Source organism: Stegostoma tigrinum, chromosome 5, assembly GCF_030684315.1.
Source record: "Stegostoma tigrinum isolate sSteTig4 chromosome 5, sSteTig4.hap1, whole genome shotgun sequence".
Taxonomy (NCBI): Eukaryota; Metazoa; Chordata; class Chondrichthyes; order Orectolobiformes; family Stegostomatidae; genus Stegostoma; species Stegostoma tigrinum.
The window spans coordinates 8,757,698-8,784,959 of record NC_081358.1 but is presented as its reverse complement, the minus strand read 5'-3'; the positions used below and the strand labels follow the sequence as shown (position 1 = coordinate 8,784,959).

At 43.6% G+C, this 27,262-nt stretch overlaps 1 protein-coding gene across 1 annotated transcript in view; it reads left to right on the top strand.

Moving 5' to 3' along the window:
• The window catches only part of fbxl2 (F-box and leucine-rich repeat protein 2), a 131,159-nt gene that overhangs the window by 26,474 nt on the left and 77,423 nt on the right, over positions 1 to 27,262 (top strand). Inside the window, exon 3 of the mRNA XM_059645817.1 lies at positions 20,495 to 20,549. Coding sequence (XP_059501800.1) covers positions 20,495 to 20,549 — 55 coding nt within the window. The remainder of the gene's footprint in view (positions 1 to 20,494; positions 20,550 to 27,262) is intronic.

Genomic DNA, 27,262 nt, shown 5'->3' with positions numbered 1-27,262 from the left:
AATCAGAGGGATCAGAATATCTTTACTTGGAGCCTGAGAGCTAAGAGAGAGAATCTGAGGAGGAGGCTAGTTTTGGTTGCTGAATTTTAAGAATTTAAATATTAGTTGCTTTTTTTTTCTTTTGCATGTCTAAAATTTAAATCTGTCGGTCAGGCATGGTAGCCTTTTTAAAAAAAGGTATTTGCAGCTGCTGTTTTTAGGCTGAATATAGGCTTTATTATCCCAGCATAGCATATCAGCAGCAATCTGTCTGTAAACACTGAATTTGAGGGAAGTGTTGATCTTTTTAGGCAAGTCTGTCAGCAAATTTAAGGGCAATTCAGTGGAGTGACATGCTCCTCCTGTTGGCTGTAGGAATTTAGGGAACAGTTGACTGTCCCTGGAGACTATGCAGGAAATGTGTTTGGATTTCTTTCATATAAGACGGTTTGGATTGGCTGGAGAGACAGTTGGAGTCGCTGAACATATGCAAGACTTGGAGAATGACAGTTAGTAGATTGAGAGGTGATGGCAACACGTGTTCAGTCAGACAGATGGGTGACTGTTGGGAGAGGTGGGAAGGTAGTGCAAGATTTGCCTGTGGCTATTTTTCTCAAATAGCTATACTGTTTTGGGTACTGTTGGAAGAGGATAGTCTTTAGTGGAAAGTAGAAGTGGCAGCCAGATCTCGTGCACCAAAAATGAACTCGGTTCAGCAGAGTTTGTCAAGTTTCAAAAGAATAGTTGTAACAGGGGACTGACTTGTCAGGGACACAAAGGAGAATCCACAGTCATTAATGAGAATTCAGGATGGTATGTTGCGTGCTGGTGTCAGGGTCAAGGATGTCTCAAAGTGGTTGTAGCATATTGTCAAAGGCAAGAGTGAGAAGATGGAAGCGCTACACTTCAGTAGGGTTGACATAGTCAGGGAAAGGGTTGAGGCTTTGCAGAGTGAATGTAGGAAGTCAGGAGGTTGAAAAGAACCTCCAAAGGTTGTAATTTCTGGATTAGTCCTGGTGCTACATGCTAGTGAAAACAGGAATATGAAGATAGGGCAGATAAATCGATGGCCGGAGAGATAGTTCCAAAGGCAAATATTCAGATTTTTGGATCATTTGGAGCTTTTCTACAATAGAAAAGACCTGTTCAAAAGGGACAGGTTTTACCTGAGCTGGAGGAAGATGAATACACTGACCAGGGAAATTTGCTAGTTCTGTTTGGGAGCCTTTTAAACTAATGGTGGGGGTCTGGATCTTAACTAGTTGAGAATAGAAAGACAGATGAGATGGGTTCTGAAGTTAAACAGCAAGTTAATTAGAAATGGCAGACAAGAGCAAGTGAGAACAAGATTATTCTGAAGAATTAAACTGCATTTATTTCAGTGCAAGGGATCTTACAGGTAAGGCAAATGAACTTGGCGTGTATGGGAACACAGGACTGGGACATCATAGCTATTACAAAACTATGACTGAGGCAGGGACAGGATTGGCAGCTCAATGTTCCAGGGTACAGATGCTCTCAGAAGGAGAGGAGGGGAGTGGTGTTTTCAATTAGGGAAAGCAGTACTACTGTGCTTGGAGAAGCTGTTTCTGAGGGACCATCCAATGAAACTATATGGGTGGAACTCAGAAATTAGAAGGGGACGATCACCTTGATGGGCCTAAACCATAGGCCCTCCAGTAGTCAAGAGGAAATTGAGGCACAAAATGTCGAGATTTGGGATATATCTAAGAATAATTGGGCTGCAATAGTAGGGGATTAGCGAGTTTTGAGAAGATTTATAGCTCAGGTTGAGGTTCTGGATGTGAGTTTGCTCGCTGAGCTGGAAGGTTAGTTTTCAGATGTTTCATCACCATTCTAGGTAACAACATCATTGAGCCTCTGACAAAGCGCTGGTGTTATGTCCCGCTTTCTATTTATCTGTTTGTTTCCTTGGGTTGGTGATGTCATTTCCTGTGTTGGTGATGCCATTTCCTGTTCTTCTTCTCAGAGGAGGGGAGATAGGCTCCAAATCTATGGGTTTGTTGATGGAGTTCCGGTTGGAATGCCATGCTTCTAGGAATTCTCGTGCGTGTCTCTGTTTGGTTTGTCCTAGGATGGATGTGTGGTCCCAATCAAAGTGGTGTCCTTCCTCATATGTATGTAAGGATACTAGTGATAATGGGTCATGTCGTTTTGTGGCTAGTTGATGTTCATGTATCCATTGGACAAATAGGCAGAAAGCTAGCCACCAGGATACATGAACATCAACTAGCCACAAAACGACATGACCCACTATCACTAGTATCCTTACATACAGATGAGGAAGGACACCACTTTGATTGGGACAACACATCCATCCTAGGACAAGCCAAACAGAGACACGCACGAGAATTCCTAGAAGCATGGCATTCCAACCGGAATGCCATCAACAAACGCAAAGATTTGGAGCCAATCTACCCTCCTCTGAGAAAAAGAACAGGAAATGACATCACCAACGCAGGAAATGACATCACCAACCCAAGGAAACATAAACAGATAAATAGAAAGCGGGACATAACACCAGCGCTTTGTTGGAGGCTCACTGTTACCTAGAATGGTGATGAAACATCTGGGAACAAACCTTCAAGCTTAGTGAACCAGCTTACATCCGGAACAAAATAAAGACCCACTCTCTTGTAGACTGAGAGGAGGAGAGTGCTGTCTTGGAGGTGGAAGGAGGACGTCGGGTTGGCTGTGCACCCTTGCGACCAGTGGATCTTAATGCTGGCTTCGGCCTAACGCTGGTTCAGGGGAGCAGCCAACCTGCAACAATGGCTGCGGCAAGTGCTCGTGCCCCAGGTCAGGGGGTCCGGAACACCATCCGTGTTTCCGTGAAGAAGGTGGATGAAGGTGCACCTGTGGACCGCACCTTCTTCGTGAAGAGGGTCCTGTTAGACTGTTGTGGATTCGCTGCTGCGGACGTTTACTGCCTGCAGGATTTCCCCGGAGGAGGTTTTTACGACGTGACCTTCAGGAGTGCCAAGCTTTTTGAGCGCTTCCAGGAGGTTTTCAAGGAGAAAGGAGGTGAGGGCCCCTTCTCTGTATTGACCGCTGTCCCGCTGTCCCGCTGTTTGTGATGCCAGCGCAGAGGAGCCGTATGGTGACTGTACACATGTACAACCGCATGTGCCAGCAGTTGATGTCCTGACCTTCCTTGGAAGGTACGTGAAGGTGGAAGGGGACCTAACTGACATCATGGACCCCTTTGGCATCTGGACCAGTAAGAGGCAGGTCAACGTGACGCTGAGGATGGGCATGGACGGGAATGTCGTACACCCACCGTCCAGCTTTGCGATCGGCGGGAGCAGGGGCTACCTGACCTATGCAGGGCAACCTAAAGTCTGCCATGCCTGTGGTAGGTCAGGTCACGTGGCAGCCGACTGCAAAGCCACCATCTGCAGGGAGGAGGGACACCTTGCAAAGGATTGCCCACAAGAGAAAAGCTGCAACCTTTGCGGGGAAGCGGGCCACCTCTATAGGGCATGCCCGCAGCGGGGGACCACCTATGCCCAGGTCGCCGGCAGGGGCAATGCGGGGCTAGCCCCCCCGGAGGAGAGGAAGGCACCAGGGCCCAGCAAGGACCCCACTGATGTGCAGGAGGGCCAGGTCGTGCAGGAGGGCCCAGCCCCGCAGGATGGGCCTGAGGCCAGCAAAGCGCCCCTGCAGGCTCCGCTTACGCCCCCCCCCCCCCCGACAACCTGGAGGCGGCGACAGGCGACCCAGGGGAGTGGACGACGGTCCGGAAAGCGAGGAGGAAGGTGTGTCGACAGACCCAGGAACTGCAACCATCAGGCGGGAAGAGGCAGCTACAGGGGGGCTATAAGAGCTCCTCTGACGAGGGGGATTCGGAGAGGGCCCGCCCGAAGCAGAAGTTAAAGATCTCGAGGGAGAAGGAAAGCAGCACCCCGCTTCCAGGTGACGGGAGGCGTCCTGATGCTCCCTCCGACACCCAGTCAAGTGCCGCTGGGGCACTGGAGGGCCCCCCGGAACTTGCAGGTGGGAAGGAGGAAACAGCGCGTCCCCAGCCTGACCCAGAGCCGGACCCTCCTGTCTCCACACCCCTGACGGGGGGGTGCCACCCGGAAGGCAGCACGGACGGTTTCCTGAGCCCGGAGAGCGTCCAGCAGCTAGCCTGGGCAATGGGCATGAAGGGACAGATGGAGGGGCTGGACCTTGGACTTGGGGAGGGTACTGCGGTCACTGCCCACAATGGGGGTATGAGTTGCGCAGTGTCAAGTCCACCGCAAGATGTGTATCCACGTTGGCCTACCTGACCACCATCAAGGCGGACCTCCTGTTTCCGCAGGAGTGCGGGATACCGCACCTCGGCAGGTACGGGAAATGGTCCGGCGCCTGGACCTGTGGGCCTTCGATCTGGTCGGGGCGTAACGACTGTCGCACCTGGGGCCTGGCTATTCTGCGGGGGCGCGACTTCACCATCTCTCAAGTTCAGGAGGTGGTGGGGGGGCGCCTCCTAGTGGCTGACGTCACCTACAAGAACGCTCCCCTGAGGCTGATCAACATGTACGCCCCAGCAGTAAGGAATGAGCGTTTGGCCATCCTGCAGCGGCTTCCACTCCTGCTGGCTACGTCCAAGCCGGTCATCCTAGGCGGAGACTTCAACTGCATCATCGATGCAGATGGAAGATCCGGCGTGGGTACAGCGGGTGGGGGGAGTCAACTGGACGTCACGTCCAGATTCCTGATGGGCACGGTGAAGGATGACAAGCTGCTCGACGTCTTCAGCACCCCTGCAGACGCAGCGCAGCGGAGGTACACCTGGTCGCGGCCAGACGCGTCTATTCGCTCAAGGATAGACTTCCTGTTTGTGTCACGGGCGCTCTCGGTCAGGTCACCGGCGTCGAGCCGGTGTTCTTCTCTGACCGTTGCCTCCTGCTAGCCGACTGTCACTTACAGGACGACCAGCTGGCCGGCAAGGGGACGTGGAAGCTCAACATGACTCTGTTGACCCCAGAGAACATCGAGGAGCTTAAGAGGGAGTACGCCGGTTGGAGAACTGTGAAACCCCTCTGAGTCTCCAGGCGACTGGTGGGAGACGGTGAAGGAGAACATCAAGAGGTTCTTTGCCCTCAAGGGTGTTCGGAAGGCGAGAGAGAGGCAGGGAAAGCTGTCGCGACTCCAGAAAAGGGTGCAGAACCTGCTCCTTCTGCAGTTGATGGGGGTCGATGTCACGGAGGACCTGCGCGAGGTGAAGGGCCAGCGAGCCTCGCTCTTCGCCACGGAGGCCTCCAGGATAATCTTCCGGTCCAGGGTCTGCTCCGTGGAGCAGGACGAGACGTGCTCGCGTTTCTTCTTTCAGAAGGTGCACAAAGAGCTCTGTGCTTAGCCGGCTGAAGGAGGACAACGGCTCGGTGATGTCGTCTCGGCCCAACATTTTGAGGATCAGCAGATCCTTCTATGCCGGACTGTATGACACGAAGCCCACGGACAGCACGGCCTACGAGTCGTTCCTGTCGTCTATCACGGAGGTCTTAGACGACGGCACGAGGGAGTGGCTGGACCAGCCGATATCCCTGGACGAGCTGACCAGAGCCCTCAAGTCCTTGGAGAGGAATAGGACTCCCGGAAGCGACGGCTTACCGGTCGAGCTGTATTTCGCTCTGTGGGACCTGGTCGGCCAGGACCTGCCAGAGGTGTACGATAGTGCGCTTTGGGCAGGGGAAATGTGCAAGTCTATGAGGAAGGGCATCATCACCCTCATTTACAAGAGGAAGCGGGAGAGGGAAGAAATTAAGAATTGGCGTCCCATTTCACTATTGAACGTGGACTACAAAATCCTGGCCAAGGTCATAGCCAACCGGGTCAGGTCTGTCCTGGAGTCGATGATTCACCCTGACGAAACCTGTACTTTGCCGGGCAGGAAGATTGCTGAGAGCCTCACGCTCATCAGGGAGACAATCGCCTACGTACAAGACAGGAGGGTGGACACCTGCCTCGTCAGTCTGGACCAGGAGAAGGCCTTCGACAGGGTCTCTCATGCTTCCATGAGGAACGTCCTCTCCAAATTGGGGTTCGGGGAGGGCATCTGCAATTGGATCCGACTGCTCTACGCCAACATCGTTAGTGCAGTCTCGATCAACGGGTGGGAATCAGACAGTTTTCCTGTTAGATCTGGAGTCAGGCAGGGCTGCCCGCTCTCTCCCGCCTTGTTCGTGTGCTGTGTGGAGCCCTTCGCCGCATCCATCAGGAAGGACGTGAGCCTGAAGGGCGTGACTATCCCAGGCAGCAGAGGCCTTCAGGTCAAGACCTCCCTGTACATGGACGATGTCGCCATCTTCTGCACTGATCGTCGGTCGGTGAGTCGACTCTTGGACATCTGCGGCCAGTTTGATCTGGCCTCGGGTGCCAAAGTCAATAGGGGTAAGAGTGAGGTCATGTTCTTCGGGAACTGGGACGACCGCTCCTTCATCCCCTTCACCGTCAGGACAGACTACCTGAAGGTGCTGGGTGTTTGGTTTGGTGGAGCTGGGGCATGCACTAAGACTTGGGAGGAGCGTATCACCAAATTGAAGCAGAAGCTGGGCAGGTGGACGCTCCGGTCCCCCTCCATCGCGGGTAAGAACCTGGTTGTCAGGTGCGAGGGGCTTTCGGTACTGTTGTATGTGGCGCAGGCCTGGCCTATTCCCTGGGCCTGCGCCGCTGCAGTCACCCGGGCCATCTTCCACTTCATTTGGGGGTCAAGGATGGACTCGGTCCGCAGGGAAACCATGTACAAAGACCTAGAAAATGGGGGAAAAGGCATACTGAACACCACCCTCGCCCTGACGGCTACCTTTGTGTGCGGCTGCATCAAGCTGTGCGTAGATCCTCAGTACGCAAACACCAAGTGTCACTACTTACTGAGGTTCTACCTGTCCCCGGTGTTGCGAAGGATGGGCCTGGCCTCGTTACCGCGGAACGCTCCGAGTAGTTGGACCGTTCCGTCCCACCTGTCCTTCGTGGAGAAATTTTTGTAAGGAAACACCTTTGACCACAAGGCCGTCAGGCAGTGGTCAGCACGTAGTATCCTCGGGACCCTTCGGGAAAAGGAGAGGGTGGATCCCGTCGTGTGGTTCGCCACGCAGACTGCCAAAGTCGTTTGGCAGAATGCCTCATCGCCAGAACTTTCAAACAAGCACAAGGATATTGCTTGGCTGGTGGTGAGAGGGGCTCTGCCAGTGAGATCCTTTATGCATGCCCGGAATCTCTGCACCACCGCACGCTGCCCTCAAGGTGTCTGCGGGGGGGGAAGAGACTGTCGATCACCTCCTTCTGGAGTGTGCCTATGCGCAGGAGGTCTGGAGGGAGATGCAGTGGTATTTGTCGATGTTCGTCCCGAGCAGCTCCGTGACATGGGACTCCGTGCTCTATGGGCTGTTTCCGGGGACGCACACCGAGACCAACATCAACTGTGCCTGGAGGACCATCAATGCGGTGAAAGATGCTTTTTGGTCTGCCCGCAACTTGCTGGTCTGCCAGCTGAAAGAACTGATCCCGACCGAGTGTTGCAGACTGGCGCACTCCAAGGTCCAGGACTACGTGCTGAGGGACGCACTAAAGCTTGGGGCAGCCCCCGCCAAGGCGCGGTGGGGAAAGACCACCGTATGAAACCCCTCGTCCAGAATAAAAAAAAGAACCCTGCTGGTAACTGGGCCCAGCTGGCGCCTTCCCCAACTGGTCAGCGGGCCAACTGGAACTGTGTGGGGTGACGACTGCCGGGGTGTTTTCTTTGCTTTGTTTTTTTTTCCTTCTTTGTTTTTTTCCTTTAGTTGGTGTATGTACCCCCTGGGTAACCCGGAGCGGCTTGCATGACTGGGTAGGTGTGTAAATATGTTTTATTTTTTGTACATCTTATGAATAAAGTATATTTTTTCAAATAAAAAAAAAAGTGACCTTCCAGCTCAGCGAGCAAACTCACATCCAGTAGGGGATTTTAGTGTTAAGGGCTTGAATGTTGAAGAATTTGTTAAATGCGTTCAAGAAAATTTTCTTATAACAATATAAAAAATGGCTGTTAGGAAAAGCCTTGGACAGTATGGACTAGTAAGTCTGACACCAGTTGCAGGTACGTTATTGGAGGGGATTCTGAGAGAGCATTTTACATGAATTTGAAGAGGCAAGGACTGATTAAGGATACTTCACATGGCTTTGTGCATGGAAAATCATATATCTCAAACTCAATTGAATATTTTGAGGATGGAACTGAAATTGGAGGCCAGAGTGGCAGGCATTGTCCACATGGGTTTTACTAAAGTCATTGTCAAAGTTCTGCATGGTAGACTGATTCATAAAGTTGGATCACAAGGGATTCAGGAAGAACTTGTCAGTTGGTTACAAAATTGGCTTGAAGTAAAGAGAGAGGGTGGTGTTGAAGCGTTGTTTCTTGGACTGGAGGCCCATGACCAGCAGTGTTCCACAGCGATCTGTGCTGGGTCCACTGTTGTTTGTCATTTTTGTAAATGACTTGGATGAGAATTTCGGAGGCCTGGTTAGTAAATTTGCAGATGACCCCAAAATTGGTGTATAGTCGACAGTGAAACAGGTTATCTCGGAGTACAGCGATCTTGATCAATTAGGCCAGTGGACTGAGGAGTGGTAGATGGAGTTTAACTTGGATAAATGTAAGGTATTGCACTTTGGTAAAACTAACAAGGGCAAGACTTTTACATTTAATGGTAGGGCCCTGAGAAATGTTGTTAAACAGAGACCCAGGGGTTCAGGTACTTATTTTCTTAAAAATTACATCCCAGGTAGCCAAGGTGGTTAAAAAGGCGTTTAGAGCAGTCACCTTCAGTTACCAGACCATTGCGTGTGGGAGTTGGAACCTCTTGTTGAGGTTGAACAGAATATTGATGAGGCCACTTTTGGAGCACTGTGTACATGTACCCTTGCCACAGAATAGATGTTATTAAATTGGATAGAGTTCAGAAAAGATTTAACAAGATGTAGCCTGGACTGGATGGTGGAGTTATAAGTAGGGGCTGGATAGGCTGGGGGTTTTGCTCACTCAGGCATAGGAGGTTAAAGGGTGACCTTGTAGAGGTTTATAAAATCATGAGGGGCGTAGATAAGGTGAATAGCAAAGGTCTTCTGCTTAGGGTAGGGGTGTTCAAAACTAGGGGACATATTTTTAAAGTGAGAATAGAAAGATTTGAGAGACCTGAGGGGGACTCTTTTCAGGCTGGTTCGTTTGTGAAATGAAGTGCCAGAGGAAGTGTTAGATGCTGGTACAGTTATAATATTTAAAAGACATTTGGACAGGCACATGAACAGGAGAGGCTGAGGGGGATATGGGCCAAATGCAGGAAAGTGAGACAAGTCACGTTGCATAAAACAGATTGAGGGGTACATTGAAGGTAGCAAATTAAGTAAAGGAATTTTTCTAAACTTGAAACTGATAGATTTTGGGAGGTGATTATGAAATACTGACTGGTGAAGTAGGACTATTGCATGCCTCACAAAATCTGTTCTTGATTTTAATTTTGTCTTCTTACAATATTTATAATCTTTGTGTACTTTCTTGTTAACTTATAGATAATGTCCCAAATTACTGCTGCTTGTTTGTTGCAACAGGGTGTAATGTTCTTCAGTATTGTGGTAACGTTGGATAATGCATTTAACTTCCTTCCGATGCTTTGGACCTAGTGATTCCCATGTTTAATAACAAAGGAAGAAAGAGTTGCATTACTGTTACCTTGATAGTTGGAAACTGCAGTCTTAGGGAAGCTTGACAGTGTTGGAATGTCATAAGACCATAAGAGAGCATTTGGCCCATCAGGCCTGCCCCACAGTTCGATTATGGACGATATGTTTCTCAATCCCATTCTCTTGTCTTTTTACCCCATGCTTTTTGATCCCCTTACTGATCAAGAAGCTATCTCCATCTCTCGTCTTAAATTCGCTTAGCTGCCACAGAAAGCGGTAGAGGCCATGAGTTCCACAGATTCACTGCAGCCTGCTCTCAGTTCCAAAGGGTTGCCCCTTCACTCTGAATCTGTGAACTCAGGTTCTAGTCTCTTGTACGAGTGGAAGCACCTCCATGTCCGGTCTATCCAGGCCTCTCAGTATCTGTAAGTTCCAATAAGATCCACTCCATCCCTAAACTCCAGATCCAGAGTCCTCAACCGCTCCTCATATGACAAGCCCTTCATCTCCAAGATCATTCTTATAAACATCCTCTGGACCCCTCCAATGCTAGCATATCCTTACATTCTTGACCCAAAACTTCTTTCAGTAGGACTTTTATCTCAGGACTGTTATTCAATCCTTTGGTTAGCATGCAGAGTACTTTATTTTCAGATAGCATTAGCACATTCGAATATAGGGGCAGAAGTAGGTTATTTGGGCATTTCAACCTATCCGTTATTCATTACAAGAGTGACTGATCTGATTGAGTTCTTAGAACATGGAACAGTACAGTATAGGCCCTTCAGCCCATGATGTGCTGACCTATTATCATACTTTAAGATCAAACTAACCTGCATACCCTTCATTTTACTATCATCCATGTGCTTATCCAAGAGTCACTTGAATGCACCTAATGTATCCGACTCTACAACCACTGCTGGCAGTGCGTTCCACTTACCCACCGCTCTGTGCTTTTTTTTAAAAAAAAAACAACCTACCTCTGACATCTCCCCTATACCTTCCTCCAATCACCTTAAAATTATGTCTCCTTGTGATAGCCATTTCCACCCTGGGATAAAGTCTCTGCCTACCACTCTATTTATGCCTCTCATCATCTTGTACACCTCTTTTAAATCTCCTCTCATCCTCTTTCACTCCAATGAGAAAAGCCCTAGCTCCCTCAACCTTTCCTCATAAGACCTGCCCTCCAGGCCAGGCAGCATCCTGGTAAATCTCCTCTGCACCCTCTTTAAAGCTTCCACGTCCTTCCAACAATGAGGCGACCAGAACTGAACACCGTATTCCAAGTGTAGTCTAACCAGGGTTTTATAGAGCTGTAGCATAACCTCGCGGCTCTTAAACTCAATCCCCCTGCCAATGAAAGCCAACACACCACACGCCGCCTTAACAACCCTACCAACTTGGGTGGCAACTTTGAGGGATCTATGGGCATGGAGCTTAAGATCCCTCTGTTCCTCCACACTGTCAAGAATCCTGCCATTAACCCTGTATTCTGCATTCAAATTCAATCTTCCAAAATGAATCACTTCATACTTTTCTGGTTGAATTCCATCTGCCACTTCTTTGTCCAGCTCTGCATCCTGTCAATGTCCCGTTGCAACCTACAACAGCGCTTCATGTTGTCCACAACTCTTCCAACCTTCATGTCATCAGCAGGCTTACTAACCCACCCTTCTACTTCCACTTCCTCATCCAGCCATTTGTAAACATTACAAAGAGGAGAGGTCCCAGAACAGATCCTTGTGGAACTGGTTACTGAGCTCCAGGCTGAATACTTTCTGTCTACTGCCACCCTCTGTCTTCTGTTGGACAGCCAATTCTGTATCCAGACAGCCAAATTTCCCTGCATCCCATGCCTCCTTACTTTCTGAATGAGTCTACCTTGTGGAACATTATCAAATGCCTTGCTAAAATCCATATACACCATATCTGCTGTTCTGCCTTCAACGTGTTTTGCTGTCACCTCAAAAAATTCATAAGGCTTGAGGCTTGACCTGCCTCTTTCCCCCCACAAGCCCCATGTTGACTATCTTCTAATCAAGCTATGTATTCCAAATAATCCTAAATACTGTCTCTCCGAATCCTCTCCAACAATTTGCCCACAACAGAAGAAAGAATGACTGGTCTGTAATTCACGGGGTTATCCCTATTCTCTTTCTTGAACAAGGGAATAACATTTGCCACCCTTCAATTATGTGGTACTACTCCAGTGGACAGTGAGTACGCAAAGATCTGTTCTACTTTTGTGGAGTAAGAGTGGAACTATTGGCTGCAGAGTACCCTACCTCTGACCTGCTAGTGTAGCCATGTTGTTCATGTAGTTGGTCCATTTGAGTTTCTCATCACTGGTGACCACAGAATGATGATGATGATCCAGGGTTTATTGATGGTAATGCTGTTGAATTTCAAAGGAAAACTGTTAGATTCTCTTGTTGGAGATTGTAAGTGCCAGACACTTGTGTGGCACAAATTGTATTTGGCAGTTATCAAATGAAGCCTGAATTTGTTGGGGTCTTATTATGCTTGGGTATGCTTCAGCATTTGAGGACTGAGCACTGCAATTATTCATGAATGTCCCCATGTATGATAGAGGGAAGATCATTGATTAAAACAGGTGAAATTAGTTGGACATTGGAATTACCCTGAGAAACGTGTGCAGAAATTTATATGATTGACATCTGACAATCACAACCATTTTGCTTTATGCTAGGTATGACTCCAACTATTGGATGGTTTCCCCAGTTTCTCATTGATATGAATTTTTTTAAGGTTTCTAATGGTACATGCTGTTAAGTACTGCCTTGGTATGTTTGTTTTCATCCCTCAGAACCTACCTCCCTCTGTCTTAAAAATATATGTAAAGATTTTGAGGAAGGGAATTCCAAAGACTTCCAATCCTGAGATTTTGTTTTCTATTCCTCATCTGTGTCTTAAATGGATGACCCTCATTTTTAAACTAATACCTCACGTTCCAGATTTTTCTACGGGAGGAAATGGCCTTTCCAAGTTCACCCAGTAATGTCCCCTCAGGGTCTTATGTTTTCCAATTAAGTCACCTCAGACTGTTCTGAACTACGTAGAACACAGGCCTAGCCTTTCCTTATAAGACATCACCTCATTCCAGTATTGTTCTAGAAATCTTTCCCTGAACTGTTTCCATCACATTTAAATCCTTCCATAAGTACTGTAACCAGTACTCTATGCAGTTCTTCAAATGCCGTCTCAGCAACGCCCTGCAAAACTGAAGTAAATGAACACTTTACATCTGTATTCACTGAGAAATGGGACTTATGAGAAGTGATTGGGGAGGGGAACAGTAATTTGCTTGACTAAATTAGCATTAAAAAACAGGAGATATGAGGTTTCAGAGGCTTGGTAGTAGATAATTCCCCAGATCCAGATGAGATGGTTATGTAAAGAGTACATAATATTATATGCATAACTATACCTCTACTAATAGTTCGCAGTTGCTATCAGCCCTTGGAACCTGCACTACAATTTCAATATTATAAGGGCTGATCCTCCATCTCAGTGCTACATTCTTGTTTTCTCCCAATACCTTTTAACATCTAAAAATTTATTTACCTCTTTTGTGAATATATTCAGTGACTTCACCTCCACAGCCTTAAGTGGGAGAGAAATTCACATGGCCACCATTCCTTGAGTGGTGAAATATTTCTTCATCTCAGTCCTAAATGGCCTTTTCTGTATCCTGAGACTATGATCCCTATTTTCGACAAACAGGAAAGACATCATCCCTTTTGCATCTAGTTTGTCTAGCTCTGTTGGCATTTTACACTTTTCAAACAGATCTCCTCTTGTTATTCTAAACTCCAGTGAATCATAGGCCCAGTTGAAGCAATCTCTCCTCGGATGACAATCTTACCACTTCCAGAGTCAGTTTAGTGAATTCCCACTGCATTCCCTCGGGGGCAAGCGTATTCTCCCTTGGGTAGGCAGCCCAAAACTTCATAAAATATTCCAAGTATGGCCTCTCCAAGGCTCTGTATAACTGCTGTAAGATACCAGTACTTCTGACCTCGCATTCTTGAACAATGAAATTTGCAAATGACATGAAAACTGGTGTCGTGAATAATGAGGAGGAACGCCTTACATGACAGCATGATATATAAGGGCTGGTCAGATGGATTGAACAGTGGCAAATAGAGTTTAAGCTAAGAAAAATGTGATTGCTGTAGAGAGGGTGCAGAATAGAGTCACCAGGATGTTGTCTGCCTCAAAATTCAATGACATAGAAGGATAAGACAGGCTGGGGTTATTTTACTTCCAGCAGAGAAGGCTGAGGGGGATTTGATTGATTGTGCAAAGTTCTGGGGCTCATAGACAAGGTAGATGGGGTGGAACTTACCCATTCACAGAGGGGTCAAGAACCAAGGGCACAGTTTTAAGTTGACGAGGGTGGCATTCAGAAAAGATTTGAGGTGTTAGTTTTCTCCAGGAACGTTTTAAGTATCAAGAGCTCAATGCTGATAAAGGGTAGAAGCAATGGAAACCCTCAGGATATTTTAAGAACTATTTGGATGAACACATGAAGCCTCGTATGCTACGGCATAAGTGCTAAGTGCCAAGTGCTTTCAAATGGGATTTGAATAGTTGGATCCTAGCTGGTCAGTGTGAATGTTAAGGGCTGAAGGATCTCTTCCCATGATGTAAAACCTCCTGACTTCATGACTCTGTTACTGTTGATGGCTCATTGTGGTTCATTGCCTGATTCGAAGCTGCTGGGTCTGATCTAAATCTACTTCATTTAGTGTCACAATAGAGGGTGTTCTCAATATGAAACTGATGTCTTGTTTCTACCGAGATGACAAAGCATCCTCTCCTGCTACAGATAAGGTGCTGAGACGAGGCCAGTTGGGAATTTTCTTTTGTGTTGGTTTTCCCACCACTTGCTGCAGACCCAGTTGGGTCGATATGGTTCTTAGGGTTTGGTTAGTACTGGACAACTCTTAGCGATGGACATAGTAGTACTCTGGTGGAGAGACTTCAGTCTACGGGGAGGTAATGGCCTCAGTGTTATTGCTGAACTGTTAATCCATAGAGTCATAGAAAAGCTCAGCAGGTCTGGCAGTATCTGTGCAGAGAAATCAGAGTCTACTTTTCAGGTCAAGTGACCCTTCCTCAGAACTTAACTTCCTCAGTTCTGAGGAAGGCTCACTCGACCCAAAACGTTAACTCTGATTTCTCTCCATAGATGCTGTCCGACCTTCTGAGCTTTTACTGCAATTTCAGTTTTTGTTTCTGATTTACAACATCCGGAGTTCTCTTGGTTTCTGTGCTGTTTACAAATCCCTGTCATTTTCCTCTTCGCACCCCCACCCCCCACCCCCCCACCCCCCCCCCCCCCCCCCCCCAAGGTTTTATTTGGCTCAGTTAGCTTTCTCCTCAGCTTCTTCCTCCATTCCAAATAAAAACTCTAGCCAATCCAATCTTATAATTGAAAATGCTCTAGTCCATCCTATAATATCTTTTAATTTACAGTAAAATTTGTATTTTCTGGCACTGTGCCAACTGGATCTCTTTAGTGACTGGAATTTCCAAACTCCGACTCCTGTGTCTTGTCTTTTTAACACAAGGGCACTGCTCCCTGGCTTTTAAAATAGAGCATATATTAGTTATGCAGAACTGTTCGGATTCCCCTGAGGACGGCTCTAATTTAACTCTGTTACAAGATTTAAATTATATTGTAGTTCAAGGTTTTGCTCCTGTGCTCCAAGCAAGGGCTTGCCCAGTTTTGTCTCTTCTGACACAGCTCATCTCCTGAGGATGTTAGTTCCTTCCCAAGCATATAAGAAGTTGGTTGAGAGGTAGAAGTCCTGTCTGTCGTGAGCTTGCTGAGTTTCAATGACTGCTTTAGTCTCTAAATTATAGACTTCTTAGAATCAGAGGATGGTGAATATCTAACAAATCAGTTTAAAACAATGAAAGATGGAAAAGTGGATTTGTAACAACAGATTTATAATACATCTTGAGACCTCTGGGGACTTCAGATAGCTTCCAATTTCAATGGGCTCATCCATGTCCATTAATGGAAGGGAATTTAAAGAGCTTTATCCTTCATGGTTAGGATTCATCTGGCCTTGTCTAACCTCTCAAAAGTGCTATCGTTGTGAATCAAGTAGTCAGTAAGAAATCTGATAGCATTTTAGATTAGCTAGCATGACCTATTCTTGGTGCTGGCCGGAATTGCTATTCATTGGGTAACCTGCTGGAAATTAAACTCTGCTTAATTCTCTGTAGAGTCATCACAAAAGTTTAAAAAATTCAATCAAAGCCCCCAATTTACCTGCCTGATAGAAATCATAGTCTAGGATTCTGTACTTAACTGTTACTACTTGGATTCCGACCACAAGTAAATTGCTATGAACTGTCACAGTATAACTTGTTATGGAACAGACTAAACCCCTCAAAATACATCAAGAAGTTAATCTGAATCCGAGCTTTTTCTTACTTTAAAGGTAAGTAAATTATGTTCAGGATACATTTTGATTGGTGAAATTACCAGGCTATAAACAAAATAGACTTTATTCATACACTATAATTGAAATACAGAACATGTAAAAAAAAATTGGCTTAAACTATACTATCAAAATGCTTAACAAAACAATATATAAAATACTACTAATTAACTGTTCGAAGTAGTGACATTCTATAAACACACCTTTCGCAAAGGCAAATTCAGTAAGTTAGATTTTGTCTCTTAAGCAATTCTGGCAGAAGGTAGAGCACCCCAGCTTTTAGCTGTAACAGAGACAGGAATAAGAACTTCCACATGAACACCCCAGCAATTGCTAATGAAGGCTAAAACTAAAATAAACCTAATCAACAGATTCAGGTTCTATTGGACCTTGACCCCATCCATTCAGGCTGCTCCTAGTGTTCCAACTTTTTAGAAGAAAAAGCCAAAGGCGCCTCAGTTGTTTACTTATTGGTTTTGGACCTGACTGCTTGTCACTCTTGACTCAACCTTTCATTTAAAAAAAACAGAACAAAATACACCTCTCACAGTCATGGTTCAAACTCCAAAACCCCCTTCTAAAGCCACACACACACTTTCCCTTCCTATAAGTCTGACGACTTTTTGCTGTATTGTTCACAACCACAAGTTCAGCTACCTAAGAACCCATCGAAGCCGTCATCGAGCTGATGGCCTTTGTCATCCCCACTGTTCATAATTCCAGGAACCATTCAGCTAGTTGTTGCCAGTTGAATTTCACTTCCTGCATTTCCCAGTGTGTATTTCCATCTTCCCTATGGCTAACAAAGTGACAATATAACAGACTTGCATGAATTTCAACAACTTGCTTTGTAAAAGTACAGGAATTCCTTCCTTGATCCTTGATTGTAAAACAATCAATTTTTCCTAATTCAGTCTATAATCAAAAACAAAATAAAATGGTATGGTCTTAGAGCAGATAGATATTCTACAGCACAAGCTGGAGATAGTAAAAGTATGCATCGCTTGTTTCTCTCCTCATCACAACCCTACCCTTGGGCCTTTTACGTTTCAGATACCTGAGCAGTGCAGTCTGGCCAGGCAAGCAGAAGGATACCAACAACAGAATAATGAAGAAACAGCACAATCACTTTATTTTAATTAAAGTCTTCACCTCAGGTACTGACGTGCATATCTTGGAGGATAGAATAAAGACATGAACTACATATGATGACACTCTGAGAATCAGTGCACTTGCCAACTGGCTGGAAAATGAGGTGGTCATTGGGTCCTGCTGTAGAGGATTTGGAAGAGTGCTTTGAGTGGTGACTTACTGAATTGTTCTGAATGGTGTACACAGTGAAATGTTTGGTGCAGTTCGGAATCCAGCCAGAAAGCCTGTGCTTGACATCAGAACGTGAGGCAGTTTAGCTGTACCTTGGCACAGGGCATTACATAGAGTCAATATTTATTTGTGAACAATTTACAGTTCTTGGAGTATGACCTGGCATTTCTTCCCTTGGGACTGTGTGCTGATATTGGGTTTATTCAGATGACTTGGTAAAGAAAGAACAAATAAAAGTTGGAAACTGTCAGTGTTATTGGAGGAAGCACTCACTGTCTAAATTGTGAATTCCTCAATGTTGGTTCAAGTTTAGACTGACTATTGAAGTCTTTAGGTAGTGGGGATAAAAGTCCAAAACTAGAGGACATGGGTTTCATGTGAGAGGGGCAACCTCTTCCTGCAGAGTGTGGTGCATGTATGGAATGAGCTGCCAGAAGAAGTGGTGGATACCGGGACAATTACAGCATTTAAAAGGCATCTGGATGAGTAAATGAATAGGAAGGGTTTAAAGGGATATGGGCCAAATGCTGGAAAACCGGATACATTTATTTAGGATATCTTGCATGGATGAGTTGGACAGAAGGGTCTGTTTCTGTGCTGTATATCTCTTGACTCCAAAGTACTTGAAAGAGATGACAAACATTTGGGATCATGGCTGGGTGGTAAATAGTTAAATGTAAGGGGTATTAGTATGTGCATTATTCCCTTGAAAATTGGAGCAAAACTGACTTGCATGTAACCTCACCATTGGATGACTTGAAAGATGTAATGCTTGATCGGGTTATAGCCAAATTATGTTAGCCTGCACTGTTCACCTGACTGATTTATTGAAAATATTTGAGTGCTGTGAATAATTCATAGAATATTCTACCAAAATTATTCTACTGTCGAGACTCAGCTAAGTGAAATTAACAAGGTTTGAGCTCATGTTATTGGTTGTGGAATCTTGCTTGCGAGGGTCAAAGTTGTAAGGTGATGAGCCATTCTTGATGTGACATAGAACGTTCCCTCAGAAGAATCATCAAGCCAAAACATCAACGTTTTTGGATGAAATATGTTTGCATTTTGGGTGAAGCAGGCCAGGCAAGTGCAACAGTAAAAATAAAAGAATCCTCCTGACCCTTCCACTCACATCAAGTCAGCAATAAAAGCATATGCTTTAAAAACTGCTGTTGTCTGTGGCAAGAGTAAAGGACCACAATTTTTCCTTTTCGGACTGGAAGATGGAACTTGGACGCAGCTATATGGCTGTAAGTGCAAGGAAAGTTTCTCATGCAATGCAAAGATCAAGTGGAATAGTGACACTTAGACAAAGAGGCATCAGGTGTCTGAGTTAAGGCAAAACTACCTAACAACAGCCACTGGATTGGTCCAGCTACAGTTTGCTATAGATCTGAGTCAATGTATCCAGAAACTTGTGAACAGGAAACATGTCTCTCTCCCTTCTGACAGTGAATGAAAAGGCAAGAAAAAAAACTGGACATGCTCAAGAGCATTCCAGTCATCCCAGTCAGGAATTGAATCAAAGGTTCCTGAGGACAGCATTGCCAAAACTTGCAATAGGTTTGCAAATTAATTCATATTCTCACCCTAGTGGACTGGACTTTGACCCATGGAATTTGTTTTGCTCATCATTATTTTGTCACCCACAATATTTGAGCAAATTAGTTAATTTCCAGTCAGTGATGAACCCTGGTGCTTTTCTTTTGTCCTGAGTTGCACCCTGTCAGGCAAATTGATCATGTTAGGGTTTAATTGTGTAGTTACACATTTCTGACTGAATTTAGAACATTGTGACAAGATTATAGGCACACTCTTTCCACTTGAGTTGTGACATGAAAAATTGATCCACTTTGAAACGTGCTGCAAGTTAAGGAAAGGAAATCACAATCTGTGAAAAGATTTCAAAAGAGCAGTGTTTGGCATCCTTTTGTGCAATTTGTAATTTTGTTTCATTTGGGAAGATTAGGCTGGATTTAAATGTGGAGAATTGGCCTTCAATGAGTAATCCAATATTACTTGTGTAATTATACGCAATGGTGTAATGAGAGGTGATTTGTGCTTCCTGACAGCATTTTGGGCAACTAAATTACAGCAAATTGTGCTCAGTTTATGATTTATAAATCACACTGACCTCCATTCTTGTTCCCCTAATTGTGTGAAGGTTGAGATTATATTGCTGGTGTTCAACCAGGGCAATAACTACAAACTCGAGTGCTGCTGTTGTCACAAATTTTGCTCTTGTCACCTAAGCAACTTCCTTGAAAAGACATGAAAGGGAAGCAGGGAGAAGACATCATGCAGTCAGATGCAAATATACTTTTACTTACATCAGCGGCATTCCCAACAACTGTGTATCCATTCTATGTTAACTGCAGTACTTAAGTTGGCTAATCACTCTGTCTTGAAGATTCTCAGCAATGAGCAATAAATGATTACCTTGGCAGTGGGTCTTGCACTCTTTTATGTCTGAATGAATAAATCTAACCATAACATGCTGGATATTTTATTTGAGCTTTGTGCATCTAATTAGCAGTTTTGTTCATCCCATGGTGATGGGCTATCTTCTGATTTCCTGCCATAATTACTTAAATCTAAGAAGCATTTTTGTTCTCCTCTTCAGTGCACACAGCTGTTGAGTTTTGGTCATCTCCTATACCAGAGAAGGTTTGACATCATTAGGTTCATGCCTGTCATTCAATTACTTCAGTCCCCTGAAATATTTAGGAATGGAATGTTGCTTTTGTTTTCACTCAAGACAATGTTTGTGAAAGCCAATTCAAAACCTGAGGAATGAAATTCAGTATTACTTTAGAATTTTACCACAAAACAGACATTTTATAAGGATTTGCTGGAACTTAATGGAAACTTGTATATTGGAAACTTCATGGTTTTAATGCAACAGTCTGTTTTAAGAAGCTCTCTACAGACTCTGCAGTAACATAATTGTGGCAGTCCTATTTTTTTCTTTGATAAATGTTTCTCTTCCAGGTCTGACTGTAAGTTGCAATTTTTATAATGTATTGTTTTCATTGTTTTTATAGAATATTTTCCTTCTTGGATGTTGTCACTTTGTGTCGGTGTGCTCAGGTTTCCAAGGTACGGTATTGTACTTTTAGTTGTCTTTTAAAATACGTGTAAAATCAGGTGAGCAAGGATATGTTAGCTGAATGATTTTGCTATTTCAATATCATGCACTAAATATTTATGGTTAGTAATAGCTTAACAGTCAAAGTAACTTGATTCATGAAGGCAGTAATTGTTGACTAATTCAGTTATTAAGCGTATTTTTTAACATTACAGAAGTGGAAGGGGAAGAACACACTAGCAGTTTGTATAGCAGCTCAGTTGCTTGAAGAGAAGCGAAGAACAAACTATGTATTTAGTTCTTTTGAATAGAATCAAAATTTCTTGTCACGTATACTTGTACATGAAAAATAGGGAAAAAAAATTATAAATTGTCCCAACATGTGCCTGTATCAACGACAAGAAGTCATTCCTCAATTTTTAAAAAAAAAGTTAAATTAAGGCACAGTTCAGTTAATGGCTCCTGGGCTCGATGAAAACCAATTTAAGGAACAATGGAATGCCCTGAGAAGGCAGCAGGGACGAGGTCGTTGGAATACTCGGCTGGAACCTTTTGCTGAAGAAGATTGCTGATCCTGAATGACCCCACCTGATGGGCCGCTGGAATAGCTGGAAACCGAAGACTAAGAATACCACCGCACGGGTACACGACCCCAATGCCAGGACAAAACCAAAACATCGGAACAAGATAGCCACCCCAAAAGGCCCCCATGCTGGGCTGAGGCTGCTACTTGTCCTCCTTCAAGCACTTGGGCCTAGCTGCAGACCTGAAGCTTTGGCTTAGAAGTGTTTATTTGTTTTAATAATGCTTTTGGGTAGAAAAAAGTCTTGGAAATAGACAAAGGTCTGTTACTCTCGACTAGGAGAAAAGAAAAGCGAATTAGTGTGGATACTAGAAATCTGAAATAAAAGCAATGCTGGGGAAATTCAGCTGATGTGGCATCATCTGAAAGAGAGGGAAATAATAATGTTTGGCTTTTAATCTGGCAAAGAATAAAATGGATCTAAAGTGGCAACTGTTTCCCCCTTGACAAATGCTGCCAAACCTGCAGAGCTTTTCTAGCATTTTCTCCCTTTTTATTACACAAGGAGAAAAGTTAGATTAATACTTGGAGTGTAATCTTTTGCCCTGAAGTCTTTTGGTATGTTTGTAGTTGAACTTAATGGAGATCAATTTCTTGTTTATCTTCAAGGCACCATCAGCCTTGTACATTTTCCGTGGGCAATTCTTGGTTATTTTTTATTTGTATTTTGTGTATGAATTTCAAACTGAATTTGAAATTTATCAGTTAAAATAATTTTGTTTCAGGCGGAATTGCTTTTCTTTTATAATCCACTGCTGCTTACCAGCATCAAATAACTTGTTCCCTGGTGAGAAGTTACCTAACACTTAGAGATATGATTTTAAAAAAATTATAAAGGGAAACATAAATGCAATGGATTACTTGACATATTGCTAAGATAAAATGCTGAAATGTTGTCATATGTTCTTGAAGTTGTAGGTCTGTTTGATTATTTTCTGACTAGTCACAGGATTTACAAAGTTGTTTTTCGGTGTGAATCTTGTAATTCAACTCAGGGCTGTGACCGAACAATTTCTGCCTTAATGTCTTCATTACAGGCAATTGCCAGTTTTATTCAATGGCATACATTACTTTGGTTTTGTGTATTACTAGATTATTGACATGCTTTTAAGGTAACTTTAAATTGCCTTTTATAGCATTCAGATACCACTAAAAACTCAGTTTAACAATGAGGTGCAATGACGCTTCTGGCTTGTGATGTTAAGGAAAATGTGCAGTAACCCAATTTGCCTACCTCTGGTCTATCCTTGATAAGGAGCATAGAGTTTTCCCTGCAACATGAATAAGCGAGAGACTCCAAATGTAAACTTATTTTGGCAAAATAAATGTTTGGTGTAAGGTATTTAATTTTATGTAGGAAATTCAGCTTGGGAGCAGGCCATTTGATCCATAAGCCCAGGCTGTTTTTTTTGCTCTACTTGAACATCCTTCCATTCTTCCTCCTCTGGCTAAAATGGCACAACCCTTTTATTGTCCCTCAGTCACATATGTAGCCTTCCCTAAAAGCTATGTGGTTGGGAGTTCTGCAATTATTTGGTTGTATGTGATTGCATTTTTGAGGAAGTAATGCACGGTCAATGAAGATAAGACAAGGCTCTTGATTTAACCTCACATGTAGACTTGTCATGAAAATAAAAGCTCCTAGGATCTGAAAGCAAATGGCAAGTTGGATCTAAAATTGGCTCAGAAGAAGGAAGCAAAGGATCTGGGTTATTTTGTGCTTGGAAAGCTGTTTTAGCAAGGTGGTGGAAGGCTCAGTACTAGGTTCCTTGCTTTTTGGAGTATATACTAATAATTCTGGGGTTGTGCATAAGCGATGATTGATTAAGAATTTTTTGGATTATGCAGTTGCAGGCAGTCAGCATGGTGAAGAAGGCATTTGGCGTGCTTGCTTTTATTGGTCAGTGCATTGAGTGTAGGAATTGGGATGTTGTTTTGTGGCTGAAGAGGGCATCGGTGAGTCCACTTCTTTAGAATACTACATTCAGTTTTAGTCTCCCTGCTATAGGAAAGAGTTCAGAAAAGATTTCCAAGGACTTTGCTGGGATTGGAGGGATTGAGCTATAAGGAGAGGTTGAATAAGCTCAAGTTTTCTTCCCTGGTGTATTGGAGGTTGAAAAAAAAAATGATGAGAGGCATGGATGGTGTGTATAGTCAGGTCTTTCTCCCAGGGCAATAGAATCCAAAACTAGAGGGCATGGGTTTTAGGTGAGGGGGGGAAAGATTTAAAAGGGATCTAAGGCGAAACGTTTTCATACAGAAGGTCTTGAGTATGTGGAACAAGCTGCCAGAGGTGGTGCTGGAGGTGGGTACAGTTAAAACATTAAAAAGGCATCTGGATGGGTACATGAATAGGATGGGTTTAGAGGGATATGGGCCAAATGCTGGCACATGGGCCTGGATCAGCTTAGGCTATCTGGTCAGCATGGAGGAGTTGCACTGAAGGGTCTCTTTCCAGGCTGTGTCATTCTATGGTTTAATCATGCTTCAGAAACTGTAGAATGTAGGAAGATATCAAGGGGCTAGTCAGTTGGGCAGAGCAGTGAAAAATGAAGGAAAACGGAAGGGTAACACATTTCTGGAAGGCAACAAGGCAAGCAAAAATACGATAAATGTTAGGAAACAGTAGAGAAACAGAGGGACTTGGCAGTACATGTCTACTTGCCCAGCAACCTTCATGGACGAGGTGTTGAAGAAGATATATAGGTTACTTTTCCTTAATTAGCCAAGGTATAAAACGGGGAGGTTGTGCTGGAACTGTATAAAATACTTTGGCCCAGAGCTGATGAACTCTGCAGTTTTGATCACTGCATTTTGCTGTAGGAAAGATGTTATTTCCCTAGAGACAGTACAGAGGAGATTTTGAGGATGTTGCCTGGGCTGGGAAAAATATCAGCTGTGAAGGAAGTTTGGTTAGAAAGATTGCAAAAACCAGGTTTTGTGTTTTGATAATGAAGCAGCTGAAGGGAAATCTGTAATCTAATATTGAAGGGTCTGAAAATAAAAGTTGTATTTGCCTTGGTTGAGGGGATGTCAGTACAGATTTAGGGTTGAAGGTTTAGAGGTGACGTGAATGGGAATCTATAAGTAACTGAGGTGGAAACCGCCAACATTCCAAAATGTATTTGGATATGCATATCCATAAACTGCGAGGCTACTGACCAACATCTGCAATTTGGGATTAATTTATGTTTGCTTGTTGACAGCATGAAGACAATGACCTCCATTCTGTGCTGTAAATGTCAGTAACATAGTGAAACTTCTTATTGTCCTTATCCCTTCAGAATTCTTCTGAATTCCCTATTTAATGAATTTTTAATAACTGTCTTATATTAATGACCTGGCATTTTTGCTTGTCTCCACAATGAAAACATTCACTGTTTCAATCTAGGCAAGTATAATTGAGATGTTCATAAGAGAATTAGATGTGCAACTCATGAAGAGAAACAGGAGTATAGCACTCGAGGAGATGCTCATTTAGAGAGCTGATATAGACATGACGGACTGAATTGCTTCTTTCTATATTTCAACAATTCTATAATACTGAGATCTACTTTAGCAAAACCTTTTCATATTAAAGATCTTGATCAGGGTTGAGCCGCCTTTTGCAATTAATAAGAAACTCATTCTTTCCTGATAGTGTAACCTCTTATTTTGCCCTCTTACCCAGTGCCTCTACGACAGTTATGTAATGTCATCAAATGTGATCAATGGCAAACATTTATGATCTGGATTTTCTTAGTACTGGTCTGTATAATGTTATCCAATGGACTTCATGGAAAAAAAAGTCAACACATTTACAGCAGACAGTAGTGTGATGAGGGTAATATGGCATCAGGGACATGTGAACAGCAGGGTCATGATGCATCTCCCTTAATCAGTTAGATTTAACTTTTGAGAAAGCAACAATGGACAAAATTGTATGTTAAAAGAACATGAGGGAAATACAGAACTTTGTGTATTTTAAGTTCAAGCATTTACTACATTTTGGATTGGGATTCAACATTTTAATTTCCATTTCTGGAGGTTAACTTGCTTGAACATTTTAGTTACTTGTTCCAAGTGTTATCTTTCTGCAACATGATTAACAGATTTTTTGAGTAATGGAGGTTGAGGCGAAGAGTGAGTCGGCTGTTGAAGCAAAGGGTTGAATTTGAGCATAGTTTTTGGAAGTGTGTTAACCTGCAGCATTTGACTTATCACTCATGTTTTCTGGTCAGTTTACGCACTTAACTTTTTGGCACTATTCAACAAACCTAAATTAATGTTTTAATTTGTATTTGATATCAAATCTGCATACTTCAAGAATTGTGAATTCCCTTTAGTTACATTTAAGTTGCTTACGCCATGCTGCTTGGTAGGAAAGAACTGAAAGGAACAACAGATTGCAAATTAGGGTTCCAAATAGAGGTCTCTTTAGTTACACCTGTATAGGGGTGGATGATGAAGAAGAGTTCTTTTATTGTGTTATTCACATGTAAGACATTTAGGAAAAAGCTAGATCCTGATACTTTGACATAAGAATCTATATGATGTATCATGATTTATGCAGGGATGAAGAACTTGCTAATTTTTATGACATGCCTAACTATTCTCAGTTTTGATGGCAAGTTACAGGCCTGAAATTCTAACTTGGTTTCTCTTCCATGCGACTCTACCAGACTTGCTGAATACTTCCAGAATTTTATATTATTTGCTCACATACGAATTTTAAAACTACGTAACACTTGCTTGTTCTGTGACTGTTTTAGATTTTAATGAACCAGATATTTTAACTGTCATACTTACCAGTAAGGGGTAACCATTGGCAGAAAACATGCAGTCAGCGTTTTATTTCAAGGCAATTACCATGAAACAGCTACTTCAAAGTGAACCAAATACCCAATTTCTTATGATAATAAAGTGTGAAGCTGGATGAACACAGCAGGCCAAGCAGCATCTCAGGAGCACAAAAGCTGACGTTTCGGGCCTAGACCCTTCATCAGAGAGGGGGATGGGGTGAGTCGGCTGTTGAAGCAAAGGGTTGAATTTGAGCATAGTTTTTGGAAGTATGTTAACCTGCAGCATTTGACTTATCACTCATGTTTTCTGGACAGTTTACGCTCTTAACTTTTTGGCACTATTCAACAAACCTAAATTAATGTTTTAATTTGTATTTGATATCCAATCTGCATACTTCAAGAATTGTGAATTCCCTTTAGTTACATTTAAGTTGCTTACGCCATGCTGCTTGGTAGGAAAGAACCTCACCCCATCCCCCTCTCTGATGAAGGGTCCAGGCCCGAAATGTCAGCTCTTGTGCTCCTGAGATGCTGCTTGGTCTGCTGTGTTCATCCAGCTCCACACTTTATTATCTTGGATTCTCCAGCATCAGCAATTCCCATTATCACTCACCCAATTTCTTAACATTTCGTTTAGAAATAACTGGAGATAAAGATGCAGGGAAAGGTCAGAATGTAAGAATTCATTTCTAAATGAATTATAGAATTTAAATGACACCAAACAGCTGCTAATATTTAAGGTTTTTCTCATCTCGCTAAGAAAATATTTCAGATGCCTTGATTCTGTCCTGAATCATAACCTATGACAATGAGGCTGTTGCCTACCTGGACACTCGGTGGTAATTGGATACTTAACCATAAGGAAAATCCTCTTTAAGCAGTGCTTGCTCATAATTGTTTCAAGAACATTGCTTTCTTCAGTTAGTAAATATATTCTGCTATTATTATAGTCTCTTTGGCTGTGCCTTTCCAAATGACACATGGACTGATACAAGTCTTTTATAGTTTATTAAAGCGAATGAATGATGTAAACACCTACAATGTGAACAAAATTGTTGTTAAGCGATCAGGTGTTTAGTCTCAGCTTTGGGGCTCCTGTTCTGTTACTGGATCCCTGACTCAGGGTTCCTTCTATGATTGAAAGTCTTGAGTACCGATGAACATTTTGGCTGTGGTTAAATAATATTTACAAGATACAATCTTGATCATCTTCAGCTGGTACATTCCCACAGGCTTCTGTTGCCATTGCCTGCAGATGTTTCCAAGACCAGTCCCTGCTTCTATCATTCTGCAGTTCCCTCATGGTAGATCATTCATTCATTCCATTTGTAGAACTCAGTTCTTACTTCCTGCAGGCTGA